Raw genomic sequence first — 20,749 nt, forward strand, 5'->3', positions numbered from 1 at the left:
GAAACCCCCTTAGGGGGAAAACTAGCACTTTTTTCTCAAAACTGGCAAAGAATCACCCAAGACAAATGGGTCCTGAATATTGTGTCTCAAGGTTACAGATTCCACTTTCATACTTACCAAAGCTAAAAGGAATGCCAGACCTGCCACAAAATCAATGGGGAGAGGCACAAAAACAAATTTCAGCCCTCATGGACATGAGAGCTATACAGAAAGTACCACAACAGGAACAAGGACAAGGATTTTACTCAAGACTCTTCCTGGTCCCCAGAAAGGACAAAGCCTGGAGGCCCATACTGGACCTTTCAATTCTGAATACTTACCTGGATATCCCGAAATTCAAAATGTTGACATTACAGCAGCTTCTACCCATGCTGGGCAAGAAGGCTTGGCTTGTTACTCTGGACCTCAGAGGCATACCTGCATGTCCCTATCAGACAAAATTGCAGAAGATTCCTCAGATTCAAAGCTGGTACAATGCAGTACCAATTCTCTGCACTGCCCTTTGGCTTTTCTACTGCCCTCAGGGTCTTCACAAAGTGCCTGGCACCTGTAATTGCATTTTGCAGACGAAAAGGAATTCAAATATATCCATACCTGGACGACTGCCTCATTCAAGCAGAGACAAAGGACATTCTTCTACAGCATGTGGCATTTGTGAAAAAGTTGCTAATTTCTCTAGGGTACACGGTAAAATAAAAGAAGTCAAAACTAGTGTCCTCACAACAGATTACATTCCTGGGTGCCATCTTAAATACAACGGCCCAGATGGCTTACCTCACGCCAGACAAACAACTTCAACTAACTCAATATTTTCAATTACTGGCAAAAAAGTCCCATCTCCCTGCAAGAAAAATTCTGCAGGCCCTGGGATTCATGGCATCCTGCATACTACTAATACCATATCCCAGACTGCATATGAGGAAATTACAATGGTACCTAAAAAGTGTTTGGACTCAACACACTCACAGTTTAGAAGCCGTAATTCCAATGATTCCCTACCTACAACAGGAGTTTTGATGGTGGGCACAGGCATGTCACCTAAACAAGGGTCAGCCTTTTACCCAACCCCCACAGCCAGGCAAACTCTAACAGATGCTTCGGATTACGCCTGGGGAGCATTACATGGCAGGAAACTGCATTCAGGGCAAGTGGACCACAGACCAGATGCATGTTCACATCAATCAAAGAGATGTTGGCTGTTCAAAATGCCCTAATAGCTTTCAAGGACCTTTTACATCCAGGACAAGTATTACTAAAGACAGACACCACAGTAATGTGGTACATAAGCAAGGGGGCACTCGCTCTTATCCCCTATACAGACAAGCCATGACCTTGTGGAACACAGCTCTAATGTACCAAGTTCACCTGCAAGCACAATTCCTGCCATGAAAGAAAAATACTCTGGCAGACGACCTAAGCAGAAATATCATGGACCCTCACGAATGGAAATTGAATCCACAAATCTTCAGCATGATAACACAAAAATGGGGATGCCCAGACATGGATCTTTTTGCCTCCCCACTGAATTGCCAACTACAAATATTCTGCACAAAGGCTTATCACAAACAAGCATGGAAAATAGATGCTCTTTTGTTCAGCTGGAAAAACCTAAAAGTCTGTGCCTTCCCACCACTGCCTCTCCTTTCAGAGGTACTCCTAAAAGCCAGACAAGAAAAAACACAGATGATCCTGATTGCTCCAGACTGGCCACGCCAGCACTGGTACCCAGTCTTAAGGAACTTGGCTCAGGGCCCACCATGGATTTTGCCCCAAATTCCACACCTTCTGACTCAACAAAACAATCAGATCCTGCACGGTCAGCTCAAAACCCTAAACCTAGCTGCATGGCAGATACCTTAGTCAAACGGGCAACACCTCTCTAAAGCTGTTATGGATGTCATTTTGGAGGCCAGGAGTCCTAGCACCAGGAAAGCTTACTCAGAAAAATGGAAGAGATTCTGTGCCTGGAACCAGGCTCACAGCCTTGACCCTCTTGTTCCAAACATTCCTCAGATTTTACAATACTTAACTGAGATGCTGGACAGAGGTTTATCCTTTTCATCAATTAAGATCCATGCCTCTGCCATTTCTGCACATTACAACACGGATCCTCCTTTATTCTGTCATCCCTTGCTAAAGCAGTACCTCAGAGGGGCTAAAAACATAAGACCGCCCCGGAGAGCAACAACTTGGGACCTCAATTTCGTTTTGGAAAAACTGACCCTACCACATTTTGAGCCAGCCAATACAGCCGATCTCAAATTTTTATCATGGAAAACAGCTCTACTTCTGGCAGTAACTTCAGCACGAAGAGTCTCAGAGCTACAGGCATTAATGGCAGTGGAACCTTTTATAATTTTTCATCAGGACAGGGTATCTTTAAGGACAAACCCTAACTTCATGGCAAAGGTGGTATTTAGTGTGGCTCTTAACCAAACCATCCATTTGCCAACTTTTTATCCAAATCCCCAAAATAAAGGGGAGAAACTTCTGCATTCTTTGGACATACACAGACAGCTACGCTTCTACTTGCTCAAAACAAAAGCTTTCAGGAAAACTGAACAACTGTTTGTAGCATATATGCTGCAGGATCACAAGGCAAGGCTATCTCAAAGCAGACTATATCCAAATGGATAGGACACTGTATTCGGTACTGCTACACACAGCATGGCAAATCAGTCCCTAATAACATTAGGCCTCATTCCACCAGGGCAAAAGCCACTTCAACAGCCTTTCTCAGAGGAGTACCTACCAAGGAAATGTTGGAGGCTGCAACTTGGAGTTCAGTGCACACCTTCACCAAGCATTACTAACTCTTTATAGACCAGCCACCCAACCTTAGCTTTGGGATTCAACCCATGTTTGATGACTGCAGCAGTGTAACACGATGAACATAGTACAGTTTTGTGCCTACCATAAATGTAGATGTTAGAGTGTTCACACTGCTGCAGACCAGGTTACCCTCCCTCCATCCCCTCTGAACTAGCCGGACTTATCTATACCTTTCTATCCTATACAACCTTTGGGGTGTATTTGCTGGTAACTGAAGGTATTGTTTTTATTTTATATGTTTATTTTTAATTAACAATATGTATTGCCTACCTACTAGGGGGCACCTGACATCTTGGGCAAGAAAAACTGAAGAAAATGGCGTCTGATGCATATTATATACCCCTGGCGCACTGACTTCAGGGAAGAAGCGACAGCAACCGACATCGGACCAAGACTTTGGAACTCTGGCCGACTGCGGGACCGCCTGACAGCAGGATAACCCAAGTGTGATGACTGCAGCAGTGTGAACACTCTAACATCTACATTTATGGTAGGTACAAAACTGTACTTTGTAATACCAATATGAAAGCATATTAGCCCCCAGACCCCACCCCCCCCACCTACTGTATGATCTTTGGTTTGGAAATAACTGCAGCCCTTGAGGGGACCATTTGCATTTGCAGACTGCCTAGGTTTCTGATGCAGAAAAATGAGCTTTGGCATTACTTGATTGTCTTCTCCATCCCATACAGGGAGCTGTCCTCAGTGTCTGAGGTTGATTGAAAGGATTAAGGCTCACAAAAAGCCGCAAACATTTCATCTTTGTGTCCTTTCCCTTTCCTTTAAAATAATCCATTTGCAAGTCCAGATAATCTATTTGAAAAAGGCAAAAGTGGCAAAACTTCCTCTATGGTAAAACACTGCATAATAATGAAAGACTTCTGAGGGAGGTATGTTAAGAACTTATGCTTGTATACTTTATCCTTTTGGAGATCTCAACTGTCAGTCTCGTATTCTGAAGTTCAGGAAGCATATTCTTAATCAAATGATGAAACTTGACATTCCTAAGGACAATTGTAGAGCTGCACTATGTCAACGTTATCCAGAGTATATCCCGAGTGCTAAAGATGCAGTTTCCAATGCAACTGCTACTGGCATAGTATTCAGAAGCTGTGTTTGGCTTGCTGCACACACTTTAGCTACAGACATTAAACCCAGATGCTGGTGGAACAAATTGTTTTATGGTTCACTTGCATTTAAGATATTTGATAGTCCTGGTGGGGGTTAACAGCCAAAGTGTGTGTGTGTGGGGGGGTACAAATCACCTTCTACAAGAAAAAAATGACAAGATGTTGAAGGAAGGCAAGTGGGATAACAGTACTAATTTCATGCTAAAGACAGTCTGTGACTACTCCCCACCCACCCCCCAAACAAATTTCAGGGTGGGCAAACCATTGACTGCCTGGTAGAGTGGAGAAAAATTGCATCAAACATGCAGGTACTAGACATCATTACAAAGAGTTACTATCTAGAATTTATTACAAAACCTTTGAGCAAAGAAAAATCAAATGTACCTACAGAACAAGAGCAGTTTATCATTCCATTCCTACGTCTCGTTAAAACTGGGAACCATACAGTTCCTCCCAGTGGGGCAGAAAGGAAAATGCTTGTAAGGCTACTGTTGGTTTTGGAAAAAGTCCATGTATACCAGTTATGGACTTGTCCAAATTCTCTTAGTGCAAAAATGCTGACCCTCCACTCCCTCCTTTGCTTGTCAAGTCCAGAGGCATTCATGGGAGTCATGGATCTAAGGAATCTCCTGTCCTTCAGGTTGTGCTGGTATGTATGCTTAAGATTCTTGGCAAGGGATGATGACAAAAAAAGCGCTAATAAGAAAGATGTTAATCTACTCCAGTATTTTCAGTTATGGTATTCTGATGATCTAAACTTATTTTGATTCCCAATAAAGTGAAAAGACAGATGCTTAAGAGGGTTCACAACACATCCCTGGAAATTGTGCCAAGAAGGAGAAAGAGTTTCAGTATATTTGTTGACCTGTAGTGTTATCAAATAGAACGAATAGTGTAGAAACGTCTAGCATGCAGTACTTAATAGTCCAGAAAAGTTGTGAAGAGCATCTTCGCCAGTCGAATTGACTGGATTTGGGCATATGTAATTTCCTAAAATGGAACACATCAACAATGTGGATTGTAACAAGTTCCCTTGACTAGAGTGGCAGATTATGGTGTGATTCGTGCATTATCTCTGGAAAAGGGATAACTAATCCATCTGAGAGTAGTCTTTAATTTTGCCTAGATCAGTTTTAGTAGCCTCATCCTCAGAATCACTGTTTTGCTTACTCACTGTCCAGACATGACACCGTCCCCTGTTTTTAAAGAGAGGGAAGGAGTTTTGTATTTCCCACGTACGCATTCTAAGTTGACTGCAAACTACATTCTTTCTTTTGACCAGCTAACAGAACATTTCTGCTATGGACACTTTGCCCTTGGTGCATACCCTTAAATCATTATTGTGTTGACTTTTAACACTGAGTCATATTCTCCAGGACCTTCCCACTTGAGTTATGGTCTACAGTAATTCTTCCACTACCTCTGCCCTGGTGGTAGCCCTTGGACTTCAGTCTAGTGAAGGGTGCATCAGGGAAATTTCTTAGATGCTTGACATAACAGGTAAGCTTTTTATTAGTCATTCCTAGCTTGGTTAGGAGTAGCATCTCACCATTTTCAAGTTGGTAATTGTCTCTTCCCTTTGGGAGTTGCTGTGTGATCCCCTCCACCCCCCCACTTCCAAACAAGTGGCTTTTGTGGTGTCCAGTCCAGATTTGCAGGGAGTGATGAATCCCAGTAATGGGATACAAGCATGGGCATGCTTTATATAGTATGTTGCATCACTAGGGTTGCCAGCTGTCCGGTTTTTTTACAAATTGTCCGGTTACAAATATTCGAAACCGGACATGTGAAGTCCGGGTTTTTTGTGCCGTGTAAACGGAGAATCACCACACACTTCGAAGGAATAACCTCAATAAGGTCCAAGACGCTGTTTAATGTCCAAGCACAAATACAAGTTCCAACACTTTAACGCTGACACACTGCAAAAACACGTTTTCGTCGTATTACTTCCTCAGAAATGCAAACAAATGCTTGTGATCAACAGCTGTTTATATATACACACCCATTAAATTTAATCATCTAATCAGCTTGATTAACCAATAAACCTACAGGCTTAGAGGTATTCACAAGTAGGTATTAAAACTTTTTGTTCCTCATAGGAAACAGACTATGAAATGTTTTTGTAGTAATACTATACATACATACAAGTCATGACTACACATTCAATGACATCAACAATTTAAAAATTCAAAATGTAAAAACTCCTATCAAGACTTCATTAAAACTTGTTAAAAAGCTAAGAACATATATATTATGTACAAAAAATCAATAAAATGTGTACTATAGCACCGTCTTGTGGACAAAATAAATAGTTCCAATAAAAATAAACTGCAAAAGTTTGTCTAATATCATAACTACAGAGGTATTGTGGTTAGAGTTGTTTAACTAAAACTCATAATTAAATGTAATAACCTTAGTTACTTTAATGAAATGTATCTATATTCAAAAATGTGACCCCAAAAACTTGAAGTAATAAGTAGAACATAGAGTAAAGTGTGGTGGGTGAATAAACCCACTATAACTTAGCAGATCTCATTTTCAGTACTGGCCCTAGAGAAATCATATCATTAAGTCCCGGTATTCTATTGGCTTCCAAAGTGAGTTGCCAGTACAATTCTCTATATTCGACTAAGGTCTCCCACATACCACCCCTAGGATCTGGTGGTACTACTTCTAATACAAAAAATGAAAAACTACTTTGTTTACAATTCAAGCCGTGTTTGTATAGTGCATTTGTCTCCTTCTTGTTTTTAATCTCATATAGATGTTCATAAATTCTTTGTTTTAGTTGTCTTTCACTTTTACCAACATAGAATGATGGACATGCCCTACATGTAGCTAAGTAAACTATTCCTTTGGTGCTGCAATTGGCATAAGTATTTAAAAATATAGTTTTGTCTCTAGTCTCCAAATAGAATGTATTGCCAGTTGTGAGGTAGGTGCAATATTTACATCTCCCACATTTATATAAACCAGTCTTTCCTCTAGTAGATTTCAATTGCTGCCCCTTATTAAAACCACTCTCAAGAAAATTTTTGATAGTTTTCCCTTTTCTGTAAGTATGAACAAGGGGGTCATCAAAGGTGTGTTTCAAGTCAGAAAACTTAGAAAACTTGAGCCATTCTCTATTCATAACCCTCCTAACTGTGCCCGATTGTCCGTCATAAGTGGTCACAAAACCTGAATTAAAATTTCTTGTATCCTTTTTGTTCCTGGGTTCATTGTTTAAATCTGTATTTGTTTTCCCAAGTATAGGTGCAAACCTACCACTTCTTTCATCAGTGACCAACTTAGATGTTGCATCAATCAAGTCAGCTGGATAGCCCCTATTCAAGAAAAACCTTTTCAGTAATGCAACCTCACTATTGTACATTTCGTCATCAGAAGTCATCCTACACACCCTAACAAATTGACCTTTTAATACACTTTTCTTCTGATGTAAAGGGTGAGAACTGGTAAAGTGCAAATAGGAGTTTGAAAAGGTGTCCTTTCTATAAATTTTAGATACAAAATGGCCATTAATTTTCTTTATGTTTACATCCAGATAGAAGAGCTCAGTGTTGTCAAATTTATTAGTAAAATCCAGAAAACTAGTTGTCTGCCTCAAAAATCCAGTAAATTCTTCAAATTGAATTTCGTTTCCTAACCATAAAAAGCAAAGGTCATCCAAGAATCTCCCATACAAAGACCATAGCTCTATTGTATGGGGATTCAATTAGATATCTGGTTTCCCAATAAGCCATTACTATATTGGCAAAAGTAGGGGCACAGTGTGCACCCATGGCAACTCCCTTTTCTTGTTTAAAGTATTCTCCCTGGAAAAAATAAAGTTATTTTTTAACACAAGTTCCATTAATACCAAAATAGTTCGAAACTCATTGTGAGTTATTTCTTTGTAATCGGTCAACATCTCTTCAAACCACTCCATACCTAACTCGTGCGGTATGCTCGTAAATAAATCAACAACATCCAGCGTGCCAAAAGAAATACTTTCTTTGTATAGTTTTGGTTGTAGTCTTCTAAGGAAATCCCATGAGTCCTGAAAAATATTCACATTATTTAATACAAGCCCTTTTGTTTTGGTATCCACAAATTTTGCCAATGGTGCTGTAACGGAACCTTCGGCTGATACAATAACTCTTAAAGGAGGGTCACAGAGGTCCTTATGCACTTTGGGGATACCAAATATGGAAGGAACTTTAGGTTTTTCCACATGTAGAAACTTATAAGTTTTGATATGTATGAGACCTTCTAGTAATAAATCATTCAAAGTTGTCTGGATGTTCCTGTAAGATATGTTGATTTCATTTTTAGAAATCCTAGAATATTTCTTGGTATCATTGAGTATTTCCATCATTTTTCCTTCGTATATAATTTGTTCCATCAGGACAGCACCCCCACCCTTGTCAGGCTTCATGACCCTTAAATTTACATTGTTGCTTAAATCTTTGAGAATTTGATTCTGCTGCTTAGTCAAATTTGGTTGTACAAAATCTTGTTTTAACTCAGTCCTTAATTCTTTCTCCACAATTAACTCAAAGTTTCTCAACTGGGGGTGCAATGGTGGATTAAAAGTACTAGGCCTAACTAATTTGTCCTGTTGGTAGCTATTTGTTTTTCCTTCAAGGATAATGTCTAAGTTTGTCTTTCTCAGAAACATTTTTAAATCTACTAATAACCTAAACAAATTCTTCCTTAAATTAGGAATGAAACCAAAACCTTTTGAAAAAAGTTCAAACATATCTTTATCTATACTTATGTCTGAATAATTAAAAACATTGAAGTCATTGTAGGTCCATTTATTACCCTCCTGCGTGATGCAATCAGCTAATTCCATCTCGTTTTGTTCCTTTCCTTGTATCCCCACCCTGATCGTTGGTAGTTTTTTTGATTATATGTAACTGGTCTCATTTCCATAATCCTCTCTGATCTTCTTAGAGGGGGGAATTCAGCATCAACTGTTTCATGTTCATTGTAGAACACCTCATCACACTGAACTACCTCATTAGGTTCTTCCACCCATTGCTGCCTTCGTGTGTTAGTCCAACTTTTGGGCTTAGGGTAGTGTGTCTTACTTTTATATTCCCTGGTGTCTCTATCAATCTTTCCTACCTTTCTGTTGTGTACCTCTATACATTTAATTTCAATGTTCTTCAAAAGGTCCTGATACTTATTTTTGTTCTCTTCAACCCTAAACAATAGGTCATTGGTAATAGCTTTGTTAATACATTCTATTTTGTCAAACAATTTGCTCATCTCCCCTTCATTGTTCTTAATAATGGCTGTCATAATATTGAATCCACATTGGTCAAATGCTTTGTGCAAATCATAATAAAAATCAGTCCCCTCAACAACATTGTTGGGGTACTTACACACTCTTAAGCCCTTAGGCACAATGTTTAAATCTAAACAATGTTTCAAGTATGCATTGTCAATGTCCAACATCTTGTATTTGTGAAGATAATAGTCCAAATCTCCACACATACTGTTGTAATTACTGTGTACAGCTGAGTTAAAAAGTTTCTTAGAAAATGCAAATTTAGTTTTGAGAATATCAGACAATTGTCTGCCAGTACCTGTTGAAGCAGTTCCTGCTGCGACTCCTGCATCAGGAGAATTACGTTTGTTAGTAACCCTTTGTTCCTTTGGTATGTTGTTGTCCATTCCATTCAAAAGCGTAATATGTGGAAAGTCATCTAAACTGTTCAAAGAAGTGTTTTTGTCCAACAAAACATTCCCATCGTTTTCATCCGTATTATCCGCCCTACTATCTCGTACCTGGTTACCTTTTGCAGCTTCCTGGTTGTTGCACCCTGGACGTGAAGAGAGAAGCGAAATCATTGATTGGCTCACTGGCGTGAGTAAGCCAATAAGCCAAAAGCGCTAATAAGAAAGATGTTAATCTACTCCAGTATTTTCAGTTATGGTATTCTGATGATCTAAACTTATTTTGATTCCCAATAAAGTGAAAAGACAGATGCTTAAGAGGGTTCACAACACATCCCTGGAAATTGTGCCAAGAAGGAGAAAGAGTTTCAGTATATTTGTTGACCTGTAGTGTTATCAAATAGAACGAATAGTGTAGAAACGTCTAGCATGCAGTACTTAATAGTCCAGAAAAGTTGTGAAGAGCATCTTCGCCAGTCGAATTGACTGGATTTGGGCATATGTAATTTCCTAAAATGGAACACATCAACAATGTGGATTGTAACAAGTTCCCTTGACTAGAGTGGCAGATTATGGTGTGGTTCGTGCATTATCTCTGGAAAAGGGATAACTAATCCATCTGAGAGTAGTCTTTAATTTTGCCTAGATCAGTTTTAGTAGCCTCATCCTCAGAATCACTGTTTTGCTTACTCACTGTCCAGACATGACACCGTCCCCTGTTTTTAAAGAGAGGGAAGGAGTTTTGTATTTCCCACGTACGCATTCTAAGTTGACTGCAAACTACATTCTTTCTTTTGACCAGCTAACAGAACATTTCTGCTATGGACACTTTGCCCTTGGTGCATACCCTTAAATCATTATTGTGTTGACTTTTAACACTGAGTCATATTCTCCAGGACCTTCCCACTTGAGTTATGGTCTACAGTAATTCTTCCACTACCTCTGCCCTGGTGGTAGCCCTTGGACTTCAGTCTAGTGAAGGGTGCATCAGGGAAATTTCTTAGATGCTTGACATAACAGGTAAGCTTTTTATTAGTCATTCCTAGCTTGGTTAGGAGTAGCATCTCACCATTTTCAAGTTGGTAATTGTCTCTTCCCTTTGGGAGTTGCTGTGTGATCCCCTCCACCCCCCCACTTCCAAACAAGTGGCTTTTGTGGTGTCCAGTCCAGATTTGCAGGGAGTGATGAATCCCAGTAATGGGATACAAGCATGGGCATGCTTTATATAGTATGTTGCATCACTAGGGTTGCCAGCTGTCTAGTTTTTGACCGGACTGTCCGTTTTTTTTACAAATTGTCCGGTTACAAATATTATTCGAAACCGGACATGTGAAGTCCGGGTTTTTTGTGCCGTGAGCGAGCGACCTCCCACTTTTACAGCTGCAGCAGGTAGCCAGGTACCGTTGATTGCGATTGTGGTGGTATTAGCGCCGTCTTCTCCTTTAAGGAGAATCATGCGTGCTTACAACACCACGCCAGCGTGGAAGGAAGTAATTCTAATTTGCAGTCAGACTCGCGCCAAATTTTAAGCTAGCAGTTCCGTGACCGTGAAGAGGGGGCTAACTATGTCCATGTGGCAGCAGCCAGGTGGTAGAGGACATTGTCCGGCAGCATACTAGAGCTCTGGAGCTGAGCAGAGAGAAGATATGTTCCTCGACCTCATTATGAGGAGTGTACGGTACGCACCTCATTCAGGGTCTTAAAAAGTTCATGTTCCTCAGTTCCACATTGAAAGGGTTTGCAACACATTCGGTGGGAATTTTTCAAATGATATCTTCTATGTGGTAAATAAAAATGAATTATATTAATTTATGAAAAAAATCTTATTTTATAAGTAAAACAAAAAACATATTATCCTATGACTTTAATGGAGTTGGAAGTAAGCTGTTAGTATGGGTATCACATTTTGCCAATTTCTTCCACATAGTGAGTGCTAGTGTGTCCCTCATTTTGGAAATGGAAGGTTGACACCTATGTATTGCTCCTTTAACTTTGATGGCTCTGTTTTTCTTTGAGAAGGCATCAACTCCCAAACATTAAACTCAAGTGTTAGTTGAAACTTGAAAACGGTGGAACTTTGGATTACACATGCTAATAGATAATTTAGGGTCATTAGCCAGCCTTGTCTGTCATTAAATACAGGCGTAAATAATTGTATAACCATACATTTAGTCATTTCCAAAGTACACTTCAGCAGATATTTGCGAGAACCTGTTTGGAACAAAGTGAATCAAGATTGTAGATTTTAAAAAAGCTATGTTTGAATGTAGATATTTATGCAGATCGTTTATTAAGTTGTATTGAAGTTAATAGCGCATATGTTTAGTAAGCCTATGGATCAGCCATGGACAACCCCATATTCTTATTCTTTACCTGCTGCTGCTTAGTGCTAACTTGGATCTTTAGTCCCTAAGCATTAAGTGTAGAGAGAGAGAGAAAGAAGGATCAAGTAATTTGCATATTTTTTTTGATCTAGACGTGAGCTGCCTGCAAACCACTAGCATGCGTGTATAGATCAAGCCTGCCATCCCCAGATAGTTCTCCTAAACACATGGCCACTATCTGAAAAATAAAATAAATTAAAAATGTGTGTGTGATAGCAGCTGGGGTTTGTGCAGATGAAAATCAGACAACTTTTTAAGAAGTTTTTGGACAGTGTTTGAGTTCTTGGTGTGCGCATGTGTGTTTGTCTGTACATCTCTCTTTCTCTCGCTCTGTCATTGCCTCTGTGTACATGTATACACACACACACACACGTATAGGTTAGCAAACAAATTGCAAAAACAGGGACTACACTGATTTCTGAGTAGATAATTACAATAAGTTATGCTACAGCACTCCCTGTCTTTGCAATTTTGTTTGCTAACCTGCTGCAAAATACTTTGCCAAGTATTTTGCATAAATTGTTAGCATTCACTAGAATGAAATGTTGACCCTCCCATTGTGAATCCATTATGAGTTAAATGTTATGCCCACTGATTTACGGGCATTCCAAAATTATTTCCTTTGGTGGTAGTGCTGTAGCATTGATGTCAGATTGGCAGTAAATGCAGTTTCGTCATTACTGGGTCATACACTTTGCTCCATTGCTTATGTTCAAAACTACAACTTTAAAACACACTCTAACAGGTGGTGCTTTATTATACAAGGAACTACAATCATGAAGGTGGATCAAAGAACACATATATGCCTGCATGGCCATAAAAATGTGTTCAAAGAGACTATAATTTGAAAACAGCCCAAAGGTAAACTTTATTCTCCACTGGCCAGATGCATTTTATTTGAATCTGGGTTTTAATACTGTTTTAATGAATGTGAGCTTCAATGGCAGAGAAGTTTAGTGCTTGTGCTAAGTCTATTTTCATTGTGGGACTGTTTTGTTTAGAAAATGGCTATCGGTGTTTGTGCATTTTGTTTTAATATCTGTAATCATTGCGGAAGTAAATAAAACAGCTGCTTACTTATTTAATGGTGAAGAAATACAAATAAACAAAGAAAGGTTTATCAGTTTGCCATAAGCTCAGATCAGAGTAATTTATTTAAAATAGGTGACACAGCTTTGCCTTGTGTTGTGTATGAGTAGATCCAAGGATTTAAATTTTGCTTGTGACATAAATAGGCCATGTTGATGTGAGACAAATGTCTCAGAGGGTCCCCATGCACTGGAACAAGCTTCCCATAACTTTGACCAACAGGCGGGAAATTGGAAATCATCCCTGTTGCCACCTATCCGTTTTTTTTCTGGACTATCCACAAATCATTTATTCAAGTCTCTGGTAGTCAGGAAAACACTGTACAAAGTCCAGTATTCTGTTTTACAAAAGGAAACATACTGTCAGTGTTTGTTAAATTGGCTGATTTACTATGCTTTTTTACAGAAAAGCATAGTAAATCAGCTGAAAGCAGGCATCCAGAACAGAAAGCGGGTGTTCCCATCATCTGATGTCACCGTGATGTCACAAAGGGGGTGGGGCATGGGTGGGAGAGGGGGTGGGGATGGGTGGAGTTATGGGTGATGCAAGGGGCGTGACCTTAGTCCGGTTTTAGCCACAAAGAAATCTGGCAACCCTATGCGTTACAGTGGACTGGCAGACCATACTGTCATCCTCCATTTTGGCATTTTTCTCCAGAAGAATCCTGAGTCTGTTTTGTGGAAACAGTAGCATAGAACCCATCAAGGAAGGAACTTCTAACTGATTGTCAAGAATATAGATCTATGGTGAGAGTCCTCAAGCTGTTGTAATTAAAGTATGCTTGCTGAAGTTGATAAATAATTTTGCTTGTCTGTTTTGTTTCAGAATGCAGCAGAACAGTTCAAGAAAACAAGTCTCCATGTTGCAAAAAGTGTTCTGAACAACAAGCATATTGTTAAAATGCTTGAAAAATATTTGAAGGTAAATGACTTTGTACAGTTTTTCCTATTTGTATATTTTTTTAATGTTGCAGTTTTCAGGAAAATGTAATGCTAGAATAAAGAATGGAAAATGACCGACAAAATTACTCCATCCAAATAAAAGATGTTTACAAATTCCATTATTAAAAAAAAGGGTGTGATTTGGTCTAAAGTAAATTTATTCCAGCCTTAGATGTTCTTCGTGTTTCACTGTTGCAGTCATTACATTTGGGTTATCTGCTTTGCAGTGGTCATCAGTCGGCCTGATTAACAAAGTCTTGGGTCCTGCATAGGTTGCTGTCCCTTCTTCCATGACGTCAGGTCATCAGGAGTATAAAACATGCAGCTGATGCCATTACACCAGTCTTTCTTGCCATGCGGTGAATGAAGCAGAAGCTGTTCACAAGTGCCGGTCGGCAGACTCCTGAAATTTTTGTTTTTGAGTTTCAGAACCGAAGTCTTCAACTAAAGCTAAGTACCGCATTGGGGAAACTTTTTCTTGATCCTTACCGATGTCAGTAAAAGTTAATAATTGCATTACTTGTGGAAAGCCAATACCTCTCAAAGATTTTCATTCGTGCTGTATTCCTTGCCTAGGCTCTGACCACAACGTGCCTTGCTGTCGGTTTTGTGCTTTATTTAAACAGCGCACTGTCTGTCGTCGGTATATTTTCACTTCTAAATATTTCAGTTCTCTGTTTAATTATCCAGAAATGTGTTGGTTAGTCTTCCGACTACCGGAAAAAATGCAAAGATAAAAACAGATACAGGCCGCCGAGGTCCAAAACTGCTGACGATGCTTCTAAGCCAGTTGCCAGTTCGTATGTACTCAGTGAGGCGCTTTCGCAGCCCCTGATACCTGCTACTTCTGACTCTGCCTCTACTGAGACCCATTCGAAGTTCGGTGTGCAGCGAGATGCTTCAACTGTGGAACCTGCAGATGTCTCTATTTTGGATGGGTCCGAAGCTGCTGTGTAGGCACCGGCTTCTGAGGGTGTATTCAGGCCTACGAATTTGCATATTAAACAGACGCCTCCTTCATTTAGGCCAAAATCTCGAACCATGCCTAAGAAACCAGTGCCCAGGCCGCATGCTCAGGCCTCTATGCCTAAAAAAAACAAGAATGGCTGAAGATCTTTTAACTCTAATCAGGGGAAGCCAACCTCCCCCTTCTAAGAGACCTAGGGCTGAAGTTGTTTATGGATCTTCTGAGCAGGATTCTGATTTTTCTGATTCTTCTGATCTGGATTTGCCCTTATCTACTTATGAGGATTCTGATGCAGGGGACTCTATTCCCTCTGCTTCCCCTCCAGAGGATTTTTCTTTTGGTGAAACTTTACATGCTCTAAGGGAGCATTTCCACTGGTAAAGCCAGGATTTTTCTGATTCTAAAAAGAGGCTTAGGGATTTCTTACTTCTGCCTCAGCATAGGCTTTTAGCTATATCTCCTGTACTAGACATTGTTGATGATGCCTTTTCAGAATCTAGTTTGGCCCCTGATTCTTTGCCTCCTGCTCCCAGAAAACCTGACCGATGTTACAGGGTTCCTGATTCTCACAAGTTCCTTTTTAAAAATACTATTACAGATCCAGCCAGAGACGGTTTCACAGGGACCCAAGGGCATTAAGGCTTCTACTGCTAAAAATCCTACCCCCTCTGATAGAGACTCCAGAGTGCTGGACAGATGGGGTAAGAAAGTTTACACTTCTGCAGTCTTGGCCATTAGAGCTTTAAACTGCCAGTTTCATATGTTAAAATATCAACGTTATTGGATTGCTTAAACAGAAAATTATGTTAATGCCTGACTGTGCTGAAAATAAAGAATTACAGGATTTAATGCATTCTGCTGAACAGGTTGGAAAACATACTTTGCAATGTGGATTTGATTCATTAGAGGCCTCTTGCAGGGTTGCTGTTACTGGGTCTGTGCTCAGAAGGCATGCTTGGCTTAAGGAGCAATCTTTGCCAGATCGTGTTAAAGTTAAATTGTTGGATGCTCCCTCAAATCAGGACTGCCTGTTGGGCAACAAGGCTGAGGAAGTTCTTAAAAAGATGGAAGATAAAGCTAAATCTATGCAAACTGTTAAAGATTATTTACACGATGTTCTTCGTGTTTCACTGTTGCAGTCGTTACATTTGGGTAATCCTGCTGTAATCGAAACTCCTGTTGCAGGCAGAGAATGAGAGTAATCATAGTTTCCAGGCTGTGGCAATGTTGAGTCCAGACACTTTTTGGGTACCATTGAAGTTTCCTCATATGCAGCCTTGCATACGGAATTAATAGGATGTAGAAGCCTACAGAATTTTTCTTGCAGATAACTGGGCCTCTGTTGCCAACATTTTGAAATAGGTAGTCAGTTGCCTTTGTCTGGCGTGAGATAAGCCATCTGGCAGTTGTATTTAAGCTTGCACCCAAAAATACCTCTTGAGAGGGTACTAGCTTTGATTTCTTTTCGTTGACTGTGTACCATAGGCATGTTAGAAGTCTTTTCACAAATGCCAGGTGCTGTAGAAGAATGTCCTTGTTCTCTGCTTGAATTAGTCTTCCAGGTAAGGATATATTTGTATTCCTCTTTGTCTGCAGAATGCTCTTACTGGTGCCAGGCACTTTGTAAAGACCCTGGGCACAGACAATAAACCAAAGTCAGTGCAGAGAATTGGTAATGCTTTGAACCAGCCTTGAATCTGAGGTATCTTCTGCATATTTGTCTGATTGGGACATACAGGTATGTCTCTTTTAGGTCTAAAATCACAAGCCAAGAGTTCTTGCCCCACATGGGCAGAAGCTGCTGCAAAGTCAATATCTTGAATTTTGGTATATCCAGGAATGTGTTCAAAATAGATAGGTCCAGTATTGGCCTCCAGGCCTTGTCCTTTGAGTACCAGGAACAGCCTTGAGTAAAATCTTTGTCCCTGCTCTTGCTCTGGTACTTGTTGAATGGCCCCCATGTCCACGAGGGATGAGATTTGTTTCTGTGCCTCTGCCCATTGATGTTTTGGCAGATCTGGCCAGCCGTTTGCCTTTGGCAGGGTATGGAAATGGAACTTGTTAGCCTTGTGACACGATATTTAGGACCCACTTGTCCTGGGTTATAATGTGCCAATTTTGAGAAAAAAGTGCTAATTTTCCCCCTGATGGTGCTGCCAGGAGATAAGTGCTTAGTGCAGGCAGGGGGAAGTCATTGGGACTGTTTCCTGTATGGTTGTGATTTGTCTTTTCCAACTTTGGAGGTAGAAGCCCCTCATTGCTTTGGGCGGTATGAACCTTGTGCCTGGGATCTGCCTCTAGGGCGTCTGGATCTGCCCCTTTGAGGTCTGTCTGACACAGGAAAGGACCAGTTCTTTGCTGGCCAGTGTCTACTAAACCTAGGTGGCTGTACTTGTAAAAAATCTTTGACAGTTTGCATAGGTTTAGCTTTGTCCTCCATTTTCTTTAACACCTCTTCTGCCTTAACACCAAAGTATCATGCTGTAAAGGTGCATCTAATAATTTAGCTTTAACATGATCAGGCAGATTTTGTTCCTTTAACCAAGCATGCCTCCTAATTACAGAACCTGTGACTGCGGCCCTGCAGGAGCCCTAAACCACATTGCAAAGTATGCTTTCCAACTTGTTCAGCTGTATGCAATAAATCCTGCATTTCCTTGATGTCCTTCAAGGATGCATCTGCAGTCCTTACAAATGGGTTGTCCTGTCGTCAGGCAGCCCTTCGGTCGGACGGATTCCAAAGTCTGGGTCTGGCCTCGGCTGGTGTCGCACTTCACCCGACGTCACAGCTGCAGTTCTTCGGGTATAAAGGCATCAGCCGACGCCATTTTCCTCAGTCTTTCTTGCCGCGTGGCACCCGAAGCAGAAGCTGTTCGCAAGTGCCGGTCGGTCAGAACCAGAGATTACTACTACCGAATACTTCTAAAAAGCTAAGTACCCCGTTGGGGACTCTTTCTTGCCTCAGCCGATGTCAGAAAAAGTGAATAACTGTTTAACTTGTGGGAAACAAATACCTCATAAAGATTTCCACTCTTACTGCTTACCTTGTTTAGGCCCAGACCACGACGTAGCAGCTTGTCTAGCCTGTGCTTCTTTTAACCGACGGACGCTTAGACGTCGGTCGGAATTTGCTGAGGAGTTTTTCGGCTCCGCTTTTGCTTACATTATGCCGTCGGATCCTCCGACTACGCAAATATCTAAAAAGCGCAAGGAAAAGGACCGACACTCGCGGTCCGCGGTTTCGGCCAAAACCGCGGTTAAGCCAACCGCGAGTGTCTCTGTTTCGGCTGAAACTGAGCTCGCGGTTCTTCCTTCAGCCGAAAGCTTACCTCCTACCGAGGCCTCATCCACCCTTGTGGAATCTGCTACTGAAATCCCACCTGCTCTTGCAGGTTCCCAGGATTTATCTGATACTATCCCCTTGGATATTTCAACCCCTGCACGTGGAGCTGCTAGGCCACCTGCAACCATGTCGATTAAGGCCTTTGCCAGGGCTAAAGCAGCTAAATCCACCAAAACTGTGCCTGCTAAGACCCCCTCTCACAGGTCTAGCTCTAGTTCACAAATGCTTAGTCTAGCAGAGGATCTCATTTCTTTGATCCGGGGATCCCAACCTCACCCAGACAGGGCCTCTCACCCACCTCCAGAGAAGAGGCCTAGAGCAGAGCCCCTTGAGCCAGTTTCTACAGATGACTCCTCTGATGATTCAGATAATTCAAACCCTCCAGAGGGCCCTTTCTCCCCTTATGAAGACTCTGATGCTGAAGAGTCCATTCCTTCTGCCTCTCCGCCTGAGGAATTTTCCTTTGGGGAAACCTTGCATGCTATGAGGGAACAATTTCAGTGGCAGGGCCAGGATTTTCAGACTCTAGAAAAGGCTTAGAACCTTTCTGCATTTACCACAGCATAGGCCTTTAGCCATCCCTCCAGTTCTTACTGTTGTGGATGATGCATTTAATGATGCTTGTACTTCTCCTGATTCACTTCCTCCGGCCCCTGCTAAGCCCGATAGGTACTACAGGGTCCCGGACACACATTATCATTTGTATAAGGCTCCTTTTGCAGATCCCGAAACTATCTCCCAGGGACCTAAGGCGGTAGCAGCTACCTCTGCCAAAAACCCCCTCCCCTCTGAAAGGGAATCCAGGGCCTTAGAGAGATGGGGTAAAAAAGTTTACACTTCTGCTACTCTTTCAGCTAGGACCTTGAACTGTCAATTCCACATGATCCAGTATCAAGAATTTATGTTAGACCAGATGAACCATTAGACAAAAAATCTGTTCAGGAAATGGTACATAACATTCAGCAGGTCAGTAATCATTCCTTAAAATGCGGCTATGATGCACTGGAGGCTTCCTTTAGATCAGCCATGACTGGCACAGTGATCAGAAGACATGCATGGTTAAAAGAGCAGGCCTTACCAGACCATGTCAAATCAAAGCTACTAGATGCTCCCATGGACAAGATCAATTTGTTTGGCTCTCCTGCACAACAGGTGCTGAAGAAGATGGAAGAGAAGGCAAAATCTGTCCAGACAGTCAAAGATTTCTTACAGGTCCAACCTCCAAGGTTTAGCAGGAATTGGCCCTCCAAAAATTGGTCCTTTCCAGACACCTCCAGAGCTCAGAGAGGCAGGAGTAGGCGCTCGAGGCAGAGGTCAATCCAGAGGTGCCTACAGGGGACGTCAGTGGCAGGCTAACAACCAGCGAGGTACAGCCACAGATACAGCCGCCACAACTACTACAGGACAATCACAGTGACTTGGCTCTGGCACTGCCTACCAGGGAACAACTAGAAGCACCCCTAGGCGGGAAACTAGCCTTATTTTCAGTAAACTGGCATTACATCACAGGAGACAAGTGGATTTTGCAGACAATAGACCAAGGTTACAGGTTTCACTTCCATACTCTACCAAAGAAGAGAGGAATGCCAAACCTTCCTCCAAATCAAAAGGCAGAAGCTCTAAAACAAATAACTCACTTACTAAGCATGAGAGCTGTAGAAAGGGTACCATTTATGGAGCAAGGACAAGGATTTTACTCCAGGCTCTTCCTGGTACCAAGAAAAGAAAACCAATGGAGGCCTATTCTCGATCTGTCCGCTTTAAACACATACCTCATTGTCCCAAAATTCAAAATGCTGACCCTACAGCAACTTCTTCCCATGTTGGGCAAGGAGTCTTGGCTGGTAACTCTAGATCTCAAGGAGGCATACCTGCACGTCCCCATACGACCAAATTGCAGAAGATACCTCAGATTTCTTGCAGGATCAGAGCATTATCAATTCTCAGCATTGCCCTTTGGCTTATCTACTGCCCAGAGTGTTCACGAAATGCCTGGCATCAGTAATTGCTCATTGCAGGCTTCAGGGAATCCAAATCTACCCTTACCTGGACGACTGCCTGTTGCAAGCGGACAACAAAAACAAGCTAGCAGAAGACTTGAAAAGGGTCATTTATCTACTGCAAGCCCTGGGATACACAGTCAATATAAAAAAGTCAAGACTGATACCATCCCAAAGGATAACCTTTTTGGGTGCAGAGCTGGACACATCAAAACAAATGGCATTCCTAACAGTAGAAAAACAGGAGCAACTACCTCTCTACTTCTTGGCATTAACAAAGAAGAACCAGCTAACAGCAAGAAAAGTCCTGCAAGCCTTGGGTTTCATGGCATCCTGCATAATAATGGTTCCACATGCCAGACTGCATATGAGAAAGTTGCAGAGGTACCTAAGGAA

At 41.4% G+C, this 20,749-nt stretch overlaps 1 protein-coding gene across 1 annotated transcript in view; it reads left to right on the top strand.

The window, feature by feature from the left end:
• Positions 1-20,749, top strand: part of AKAP8 (A-kinase anchoring protein 8) — a 1,438,733-nt gene that overhangs the window by 1,295,791 nt on the left and 122,193 nt on the right. Inside the window, exon 13 of the mRNA XM_044084424.1 lies at positions 13,928-14,023. Coding sequence (XP_043940359.1) covers positions 13,928-14,023 — 96 coding nt within the window. The remainder of the gene's footprint in view (positions 1-13,927; positions 14,024-20,749) is intronic.

The sequence above is a fragment of the Protopterus annectens genome, chromosome 9.part0 (genome assembly GCF_019279795.1).
Source record: "Protopterus annectens isolate FY-2018-M chromosome 9.part0, PAN1.0, whole genome shotgun sequence".
NCBI lineage: Eukaryota > Metazoa > Chordata > Ceratodontiformes > Protopteridae > Protopterus > Protopterus annectens.